The sequence below is a fragment of the Protopterus annectens genome, chromosome 10.part0, assembly GCF_019279795.1.
Source record: "Protopterus annectens isolate FY-2018-M chromosome 10.part0, PAN1.0, whole genome shotgun sequence".
Classification (NCBI taxonomy): Eukaryota; Metazoa; Chordata; order Ceratodontiformes; family Protopteridae; genus Protopterus; species Protopterus annectens.
Window position 1 is genome coordinate 621807818 of NC_056744.1, and position 11576 is coordinate 621819393.

The window sequence follows — 11576 nt, forward strand, 5'->3', positions numbered from 1 at the left end:
TGTAGGCTACCCATTTAGTTACACACTCCTACAAAAAATCGGTGTGAAAAATGCATTTTAGTATGCTGTATGTAGACACGTGATAGAGAGAAACTCTGTTAGGCCCCATACAAACATATTAAGGTCTGTACTATATAACCTACATTATATATTAAAAATAAATAAGATAATATAAAAGAAAGTGGTGCAGAAGAAACAACCTGAAAAGGTTAAACAATGCAACATTGTACATATTTTAATCATAAACTGCAATTCACTGTTGCCTGTTGGTTGGACATACTCTTGTTTGATTCTTGGCTGGGCTGCCTTCTATGTGCACTCTGCATGCCCTCCCTGTGTTTGCATGAGTTTTCTCTGAGTGCTTTGGTTTTCACTTACATTCAAAGGCATGCAGTAGGCAGATTGGGCACTCTAAATTGGTGTTAAGTGTGAGTATGGGTGTGTATGTGTAGTATGGAAGAACAATTGCGGCAGGGCTGGCCACCTGGCAGTGTTGAAGTGACACCTGGACTCCATATGCAAACATGGGAAAAAAGGGGTTGTGGATGGATGTTGGTTGGACATAGGCCTATATCCCCAGGTAGTGAATGGATGTGGTGCAAGCTGCAGATAATGCCTGGGTCAGTGAAAAGTTGAATGGCCACTGAGGACCTCCACATCCTAGGGATATATGCTAAATGGCATAATTCAGCTGTTTTTTTCCCCTCATAAAATAATTTTGACAGATTCTGATTATAAAGCACAGAAGGGTTATTTTTTTTTACTTTTAAAATTGAAAGGGAATATAGCCAGAGAATTCCGTTTTATATTAACAAAATTTGTAATGCTGCCCCAGCATACCTTGCATTTAAAAAGTAGTCACATCTCTCAAAATGTTGCCCTCCCCACTTAATAAATGTATGCAACATTTTCAGTTGTTCCATCTAAAACTCAATATTAAAATATACTGTTCTAGGTCAGCAATTACATGTTACTGCTGCTGTAACTCTTTGTATTATTAACTTAGTATTGTTTTTATTTTATGTTTATGATAAAGCATTCTCCCCATGCCTCCACTGAAAAGGGGCTTCTGTCTAGTTGGACTTTCCCAGTAAACCGATGCAAATCAATCAGTCCTGGAAGCAAGCTATACACTTGTATGAGATATTAATTGCTGCCATACGTAGTTCTATTAGTGCTGGACAAAATGTGGACTGGAAAACCTCAAAGTTCAGAAAAACGTACTCGGTAGACAAAGTGTAATCATACCAAACAGCTGTCCAGATTTTTGTGTCATATTTTTCATTTGTTCCTCAAGAAATGTGTGGCTTTCTTGCAAATCGTTGAGAATTGAAGTCACTAAGTAATGGTAGCATCCAGATTTTTGCCTCATAGTTTTGGTTTCTTCATCATACAATTTGTGTTTTCTGGCAAATCAGCGAGGATTGACTACAATAAATAATGACTAACATTTGAGTTTCAGACTTTATATACTTCAGAAAAGTATGGTAACACAAAACCTTTTATTGTATCAACTTTATAAGTTTAGATGAATAATATTTAAAAACTGTCCCTATCCCCCCCCCCCTCCATTATTCATGGCTTTATCCAGATTTCTTGTGGAAAGAGGTTGAGACGTATGAATGGCAGATATCTGAGTTGTAGATTTTACATCTTTCGGAAAATGCATACCAACACAAATCCAGTTAGGCTAGCAACTTTACAAGAACAATATTAAAATCTGTCACCTCATTATTTCAGGCTTTGTTTTGATTTCTTGCACCGTAGCTCTCAATAACTCAGGGACGAATCTTAATAAATTCAGGCACTTTTTTAAATATTAGTGCTATTTAACTTTAGACATTGACAGAATAAAAGAATGTGAATTAATGTTAATTTTCTGAAGTAAATGAAGTCTAAAAATCGAATTACTGCTAGCATTAATTATGTGTAATTCATCACCTTGTTTCCAAAAATTACCAGTTTAGGAGGGATTAAAATTACGAGTGTAAACTTGATGCACGTTACTGTCATTATTTCCTTTATAAATTATACTGCATCTGCTGTGGGCGTGTCACGGTTGTTCGGAATGGGCGGATAATTTGTGGAAGCAAACGCTCGCTTTGGGGGCGGGTTTTGTTATTTAAACACTTTGGAAGTGATTAGTGAAAATGAATTTTTTATCTAAAATGCACCTACTTCAAAAATACGCTTAATAAGAACAGAAAGCTTAAATGTAGTCTGGTTTATTTAAACTATTAAACTTTTAAAAGGCATAAAAATCAAAGTAATAAAAACACGTCCCCATATCTGTCAAATGCCTAGATTTTTGCCTCAAATTATTGGTCTGCTCCTCATATTTGTAGTTTCTAGCAAAACGTGTAAGTCATTAAATAATGACATACATGTCTGAATTTCGGACTACATATCCTTCTGAAAAAACTGCATGTTAAGCTAAAGCATGTTATTCTAGCAATTTTTGTAAGTTTTTTAAGAGCAATATTTAAAATTTGTCCCAGTAATTTTTGGCTTCGTCTACATTTCTTGCACCAAGAGGTATGCCCCAGTTCCTTTCAAAATGTAACACATAACAGAATACAATACGCACATTCATAAATAATGGACTAATTAATTATCAGTTAATGATGTTGTAAACAACTTTATTGCATAATTAACATACTTGCGTATTAAACAGACGTAAATAGTTAACATTAGAGGTTGGGATTAAATCTAGACGCCAGTGTTAGGAATTTAGGACTATGTCAAAAACGTAACACCCAGGTCACGTCATACGCAGCCTAAAAACGTCACTAGCTACTTTCCTTCCTGGGAATTAAAGTGCTATCTGCTCATAATGGTGGTTAGTAGATAACTTTATTAGGTAGCTATTTTCTCATTCAGTTTACTGATCATCAGCTACTCAATGATATGATGTATGTTTTTTATTTAAACAGAAATTTGGATTGCAGTTTAAAGCTACTCTGGAAAACATTACAAACCTTAGACCTGTTGGGGACGATTTTCGTTGGTTTCTAAAGGTATGCTGTAGCAAATTGCAGTTGTGTCTTCAAATAGTAAAGATCACAATATATGGAGAGTTGGTAGCTTCTTACATTCACGACTATGTTTTCCTATGATGCAACTCTACTCTTAAGTGCTGCTTTTAATAAGTTACTTCATGAAATTATGCGTTAAACGCTTTCCTTCCAGGATTGCACGCATGCATGTGTGTATGCCTGTTATATGCAGTGTATGTCACTCCCCTTTTACATTTGTCTGTAAACCACGTAAGGACCTCAAGACTGGTCAACTCCTTGTATGCTGTTACCTTATGGAAGTGGGTTGGGATCTAATGGCTAGCATGCAGACAAGCATCTCCTCCATTTGCTATCATTTAAACCTCTTCAGTGATGGTTTGAGCTCCCGTTTATTTTCCTAGCAACAGTTCTCAGTCTCTTAGCTCCAGAGTCAGACAGTTTCATATACTGTTACTTGGCTACCAACTCGGGGGTCTTTTTAACCCTGTCAAGTTTTTTCCCTAAAGAATAATGACGTCCTGTATCCATAGCTAGAAATAATCGGGAGAAAAAGTCACACGCTTACAAATCTCAACAGAATCGGGGACACTTTTGAAATATACTGTTAACTTGTGACATTAACAGAATAAGAGAATGCGAATTAATATCCATTTTCTTAAGTAAAAGAAGTCTATAAGTCTGCTTATTATCAACATTTATTAAGTGTAGTTGAGCACCTTTCTTCCAAAAGGCACTAGTTTTAAGAGGGATTAAGAGGGACAGAGCTAAATTATGAGTCAAAATCAGGGGATGTGTCTGAAAATCAGGGACACTTGGGAGGTATGGCCCCACTTTTGGAGCACTTTATTTGGCATGCATTATCTAAAACAAAATAAATATGTAGCTTGGCAGTAATCCATCATTTTTTTTTTCAAATAACTGCAACTAGGCATCAATCCCTATATCACTAGGTGGGTTGTAAATTGGCTAACAGAACTCACAGTGTGAAAGTAGCGAACTCCAAGTCAGACTGCTGACCAGTTACGAGTGGAGTCCCACAGGGATCGGTCCTGGGTCCTCTCCTGTTCAGCATCTACTTCTCAGAAGACCAGGCCAACACAAAGGGACTCTGGCTGATCAAGTTTGTAGATGAATGCAAGCTGGGAGCCATTATTAACTCCCCAAGTGATGCAGACATAGGTTGGTACTAGGCTATCGGCCCTAGGGCCTATACAAGCCTAGCCATAACAATTCCCTGGATATTTCTTCCCACAATATTTACTTCCCTGGACCCCTGTCTAGCAGGGTGACTGACATGATCCCTGGGGTGAATTTCCTATCTCCCATCCAATCGTTAAGGTTCCTTTTGAAGAGGGCCAAGGAGGCGTTCTGCTTGACATGTATGGGCAGTCTATTCCAGAGTATGGGGAGTCTCTGGGTCAGGAACCTATCCCTCCAGCTTGTTTTGTTCATTGTGATGACAAGGTTTAGATCCCTGGAGCATGTGGCTCTGAGGGATTGGGATTTCTTTAAGTGGAGCATGTCTTAACAGCTCCGGGTTTGACGTGGCCTTATATGTTAAGCAGAGATCGCCTCTGTGTAGACGATATGCCACAGAGAATAGTTGGAGTTTTTTTAGACTGTCAGCACAGCATATCTGCTTTAGGCCTGTGATTCTTTTAGTGAGGTATTTCTGCGGCCTTTCCAGCTGTTGCAGATGTCTTGTGAGTACATACTAAACGGGGCGTTGTACTCTATAATGGGTTTAATGAGGGATGAGTACAGTGGGACAATGACCTCCTTTTTTCTGGATGAAAAGCCCTTCGTGAAGACATGTGCCACATAGAAGGATTTCCTGACTATTGTGGCGATGTGGTTATCAAAGGAGAGACCACTGTCCACCTGTGTCTCTAAGTCTCTCATCACACTTTCAGTGTTTAGTGTACTGCCACCTATGTGGTATGGTAATTCATGGGTACATGGTTTTTCCCAAAGGGGATAAATATACATTTCTTGGCATTAAGCTTGAGCCCATGGCTCTGGTACCAAGCATCTGTTTCTGTAAGGCCCTTTTGTAGAATATCCACATCATTTGGTGATTCAGTAATGGCTCCCAGTTTGCAATCATCTGTGAACCTTGTTAGCCAGAATCCCTTAGTGTTGGCCTGTACTTCAGAGAAGTAGATGCCAAACAAGAGTGGTCCCAGGACTGAACCCTGAGGTACTCCACTTGTCTGGAGCTGGATTTGGAGTTGGCTGCTTTTACAGTCTGGGTTCTGTCAGTAAGCCAGTTGGCAACCCATTGAGTGACATAGAGATTTATGCCCAGCTTAGTAAGTTTATCTATGATTCAAGAGTGGGGGATGGTGTCGAAGGTCTTGGTGAGGTCCAGATAGGCTGTGTGGACCGCCTTACCCTCGTCCACAGCTCTGGAGACTGATTCAAAGAAGTCAATCAGGTTCAGGAGACAAGATCGGCCCTTCACGAACCCAAACTGGGTGGGGTCCTGTGTTTGAAGGTTGCCAATGTCTTTGTTAGTTCCCGGGATCCAAGGAAAGGCCTCAATGAGACCAATGACTGGTGTCAAAACCATGGGCTTAATGCCAAAAAAAAATGTCGTCATCCCCTTTGGTAAAAACTCAGTTCCCACTAATTACCACATCGTTGTGAGCCCACTGAACACAGAAGGTGTTATAAGAGATCTGGGGATGCAGGTTGACAGCAACCTCTCCTTCGATCACCACATTGCCACTGGGGTCAGAAAGTCCTTCTATGTGGCACATCTCATTACCAAGGGTTTTGCGTCCAGGCAGAAAGAGGTCATCTCTCTCGCTACTCTTCCCTCATTAGACCAATCATAGAGTATAATGCCCCATTTGGCATGTATATCACTAGACACCTCTAACACTTGGAAAGGCCACAGAAGTACCTCACAAAGAGGATCCTAGGCATTAAACACATGTCCTACACGGACAGACTCAAAAGACTCAAGCTATTCTCAGACTCATATTGCCTACTTAGAGGCGATCTGTGCTTGACTTACAAAGCCATGTCTGACCCATCTGTGTTAGAAATGCTACATCTAAAGAAATCCCAATCCCTCCACATCATACACTCCAGAGACCTCAACCTCATTACTGCAATCAACAGAGCATGCTGGAGGGACAGGTTCCTCACCCAGAGGCTGTCCATGCTCTGGAATAGACTTCCCATATGTCAAGCAGAGCACCTTACTATCCCTCTTCAAGAGAAATTTTGATGAGTGGATGGGTAATAGAAAGTTCACCCCGGGGATCACTCCAGTGGCTCTGCTTGATAAAAGCACTGGGAACTAACATCAGGTGGCACGATGCCAGGGCACTTCTATGGGTTAGGCTTGTTAAGGCTCCAAGGCCATTAGCCTAGTACACACCTATGAACCTATGAACTATTGGGAGGGACAGAGCAAAATGTTGAGCCAAAATCAGAAATATGTTTGATAATAGGCAACAAATGGGAGGTATATCCCATCTTCTTTATTTGGTGGGACCCCTCCCCCATTTCATTTGAGAGCATAACTCTAAAACAGGTTTGTAAAGAAATCAAGGCCAGAGCAAAAGTTTGAATGAGAATAAGGGACAGAAAAAGAACAATTCTGTCTGTGATTCCCTTTATATTTTCCGTTTTGTATGAGTCCCTTTTCATACTTTACTTTTTTGTAAAGTTGTAAACATTGCAACAATGTACACAGTTTACGCCACTGACATTTTAAGTTGCTCACTCACCTAGGATTCACACAGTGTGGTTTATTGTTCTTTTCTCATGGAATTTTGGTTTAAGTGCTGTACATTAACTCTCTTTTGTTGTTAAATGGATCCTGTGAATCTAGTTTGGAGCTTGCCAAAAGTTTTGTGTCAGGAGATGGAAAACTTTTTTCTCTCTGTTGGCAGAACGAAATATGATCAGAATAGTTTTCAGATACAGTTTTTTTTTTTATTCTGTGGAAGCAAGCCTTCCACAGCCCACATGTACAGTATTTGACTTTTGCATCCCCCAAATGTAGACAATTCTGTGTTTTCTACATCACTGGGCAAGTGTAGAAACTCTGATTCCAGTAATCTCTGTAGAACAATGCTGTTTAAAGACAAGTGCAGACTGTTAAGCATTTGACCATCTGTTACATGTATGGTGACACTTCAATCGGTTTGCTTCTGGTAGAAGTACCTTTGTTTTTTTTTTTTTTTTTGTTTGTTTTAGTGTGCCATGAAGTTACCAGTTTCTCTCACTTTTGGTACATGAATTGGCTGCCTTTAGATTATCGGGTATCACCATAATTTAGTCCTTTTCTGCTGTATAGTTGCCAGTATTTCTGATGATATGTTTTGCTGCAGTATGCTCTTGCATCCCAAAAGCATAACCTTTGCACTTTCTGTTCTGTAACTCAGTAGATGTCCATGCTTCTTATTTATTTTTTATTTATTTTATCAGTTTCACCAGGTCGTTAAGATCCCAAGTTCACCTACCTGTATGCCTTTGTGATATAGCAGGACACCAGAACACTAGCTAAAAACAAAAAAAAGAAGAAGAAATGCAGCCACAGAGAGGTTAGGCAGATATCATCTTGAATGTACCCCAAAAGGGAACTAAACCAGTACCAAGCAGTATGAGGCACTACTATTAACCGTTGCACCATTTTTCCAGTCACATAGCCATTTCATCATGTTCTGTTTTCTAGAACATACAAAACGTTTCACATTTTTTTAACTTTCCTCCTCTTTTATTTTTCTCAAATGTTCTCTCTCTCTAGTGCTTCCTTTGTCTGCTCATATATACAGAACATGTACACACGGACTGTAAATTTGCACATCTCCCATCCCCATTCTACTCCTTTTTGAGAATAGACAGGGCTGTTGTATGTAATAGGCAAATGCGATGTATATATGAAAAGGTGGCAACCCTAGATGTATATCCGTATTTTCTGTCATCATGCTTCTCTTTTGGCTTGGTTAAAATATGAACACAGCTGCTGTCCAACAGCATTATCGATTCATGATTATTAAATGTACATTTTATTGTCATTAATGTGGGAAACTATTAGGTAGAAGTTGAGATTTGCAAAGGCAGGATACCCTACCACTATCACTGATAGGATAATTTAAAGAAGAAGATGAGGGTCTGTGATTAATTAGCCAATCCACAGGGGGAGAATGGGAAGGCTTTGTTAGTTGGGAGGACTGGCTGTCTTTGCAATCATAGGTAGAGGAGGGATCCTTTAAATGTCTTAGATTTGATTGATTAGGCCAGGGTGGTAATTCATGAGATTGTTAATACTTGGTTCCCCAGCCTTGGCTGTCACTGGCATTGATGTAGGAGCAACAGGTTGAAGGATTTGCAGTTTGAAATACTGTCACCAAGGATGCTGTACTTTTGGCTTCTCTTGATGCCATCTTGGTAGGGTTTACCAAGTATTACTGTAAGCTGTACAGTAGTGAGGTAGAAAGGAGTAAAAACAAGGAAAAGGGGTAGGTGATTTTTTTGTGATAGCTGGTGTTGTTGAAGTTGTCTGGTTAGCAGACAACCACTTTGGCCTCAGTCATACTTGAAGTAGATATGAGGTTTCTGAAAAGAAGGTGAGGGGTAAATCCACTGGATCTGATGGCTTGCCACTTGAGTGATGACATTTCATTTAGGAGAAGATCCTGCCTGTGCTACTGGAGATGATGAACCTTACATTATGGATAGGGGAAGTTTTTGAAGGCTGGAAACGGGCAGCCTTCCTAGAATAGTCTTGTTTTTGTTCTTCAGTTATTGTAATAATTTCTTTATGGCTGTGTTAGTTGTTATGTTTGTACCTTTGATCATCACTTCGATTAATTTGGGCCATTGTCATTTTGTCAGGGAAAGTCAAACATCTGACACACAACGAAGACCTTGTTTTGATCCAGGATTACTTTAATTGAAGGGAAGCAGCAAGCCTGCAGCGATGATAGCAGGGACTGGAAACATGATTTGGGTACCCTTTAAATTCTCAGAAATGGGAAGTATGGGTTTTAATGTACTGACACCATAATTTGCCTGTAGGTCTAGGAATTTTTAGACCTGTAGTCTTATAGTTGTGCGGGGTATTGGAAGCATATATTGAGATGTCCTAAGCTGTCATTCTTTGATAACCTTCCAAGAATTGATGACAAAGACATGACTTGAGAGAAATAGTTTGTTGGTAGGGCTTGTTTGTGGAAGACTGTCAGAGCAAGTGATGGGCTAGTAATGAGAGACTTGCTGGGTTTGCTTTTATTTGTGACGATAAAAGCCATCACAAGAATGTAGTGTATAGCTTTGTCCCCACTGTGAAGAAAATATTACAACAGTAATAGGCATATTCTTATGGTAGCATATTTTTTCTCTCTGTGAAACTGAATTGGGAGTACCCTAAACTGAAATAATTTCTTCTACATTTGTGAATCCGATGAGCTATTTAACCTGTATTTTGATTGTCACTGTAATGCAGTACAGTGCTTAAAAATAAAACTTACAGACATGAGTAGACAAACTTTTTCTTTTTAAAAAAGATACTTAACTTTCCCCTGAAATAGGTGCATAAAATTTGTTACCACATAGGTATGTTTATTTTTGAGACAGTCCATTCAACAGCACGTTCAAGTACCAAGTACTCAAGTCTTAGTTTTTTCTCCTTAAAAACGTTAAACTAATGTTTAGTCTCAAACAGTGAAAGATAAATCTGTTCATAACAAGATAGTGTAGTGTAGTGTGTTAAAAGCGTGTACTTTTAAGGCAACCCTACACTGACCGAGGTATGTAATAACTCATAACTGTCTATATTTTACAGACCATAAACATGCCCACATGCCTCTCAACTATCCAGATTTTTGGTCTGTTCCTCATACAATTTGTGGTTTTTTTTTTGGTAAATAAATGAGAATTTGAGTCACTAAATAATGACATACATTTGAGTTTCAGACTTCATATCTTCCAGGAAACGTATGATAAAGCAAATCCTTTTAGTCTAGCAACCTTCTACGTTTATAAGAACAATATTTGAAATCTGTCCCTATTTTTGGGCCTTTGACCTCTGTTATTTTAGGCTTTGTCCAGATTTCTTGTGCCAAGAGGTTCTGAGGTATGTGTGCCCAGTATAATTTTGACTTAAATTCTCAATCTTTCAGTATGTGCATTATGGTTCAGCCTGTTAATTGCCATCCAGTCCAAGGTCCATATATTCAGTATCAGCGGTGATTATATTTTAGTTTATGGATTCATTAACTGTGTAGTCAGTAACCTGAGCAGTAATGATGAATTCATTATATCATAAAATGTAATTACACTCCAGTACATGCATAGCTAGCGAGTAAAGTTACTTTGGGATCTGCTCTCTTGTCTACAGATTAAAGGTAGTTCATTTCTTAGCATAGCTCTTCTCAGGCATGCTAACCATTAATTTTCATATAACCAAGCATGCCTGCAGTTTATTTATTTTATTTTGCTTTTGTTTATCTGGATTGTCTGATTGGATTCAGTCAAAAACTGCTTTTCATTTGAGGCCCTGAAAGAAAAGCTGCAGTATATTACAAACATTTTTCAACAGACATGTACATGAACAGACATTACATTGAGTTACATATGCATTTGCTAATCGGATTATATTTATATGAAAGTAGAAGTACCTCTTACAGTATAAAAGATACTTTTGCATTAGTAGATGTTGAACATTTAGCATTTGAAGATGTGTATTGGTGTTTACTGCTTAAGAATTCAAAGAAATGGGGGTGTGGGAAGCAACTAGGCAGGACAGGAAATGCTAACATTGTGATTAAGAGGTAGGGTGTAACGCAGGTTTAAAGGCAATTATATGGCTGCCGTAAGGTTTATATTAGAAGTATAGAGGTGGGGGTGAGAAGTGTCACAAGACAATGTATATAGCTGGGAGATGCTTGGAAAACTATTTAGGTATTGGTGAAGATTGGTCATGGACCATAGCATTCTGAATGAAGAGAAATGGTCTGACAGTATGGCAAGTTGAAGGTAACCGTGGCATTTATCCTGGACATGTACAGGACAGATCCATTCATTTGATAGGGGAATTTTCAGTTGTGTTTTAAATTAGTTTGCTTTCTGAATGAATTTAATTTATAGTGGAATGTGGTTGTATAGTTTAGCTGCACTATTTAAATGTAGAGAGGTACCTGCACAATTAAATGCTTCAGTTATTTTACTCAAGAGCATAACATTCTATTGGGGGAGTAGTAGTGTATTTTAAGTTGCTAAGGGCTTAGCAATTTTGTAGAAAATCTGTTTTTATTCTGGTTAGCTGAGAAAAAGTTAGGTGGTGTGGTTGTTATAACCAGTTTAACTCTCTCAGAGCTAGGCAGTGGTGTGTTCTTTTGCTGTATTTTATCGCAAATGCAGCTATTATAACATTGCTCAAGTTTGGAGACTTGTGAGAATTATAGGTTAATGAACATTGGCATAGCATAGAAGAGGGATGCGAGTGAGAAAGTAAAGGTTATACGTCTTCTGGCTATGTCAGTGAGGTGGTAGGATTTTGCTCTTTATAGCATACCTATTTTTTGATGATTTTTTTTT

At 38.7% G+C, this 11576-nt stretch overlaps 1 protein-coding gene across 1 annotated transcript in view; it reads left to right on the plus strand.

The window, feature by feature from the left end:
* Positions 1-2738: 2738 nt before the first annotated feature.
* CZIB (CXXC motif containing zinc binding protein) overlaps positions 2739-11576 on the plus strand; it is a 277446-nt gene continuing 268608 nt past the window's right edge. The window contains exons 1-2 of the mRNA XM_044085446.1: positions 2739-2839; positions 2934-3017. Coding sequence (XP_043941381.1) covers positions 2834-2839; positions 2934-3017 — 90 coding nt within the window. The 5' untranslated portion in view covers positions 2739-2833. The remainder of the gene's footprint in view (positions 2840-2933; positions 3018-11576) is intronic.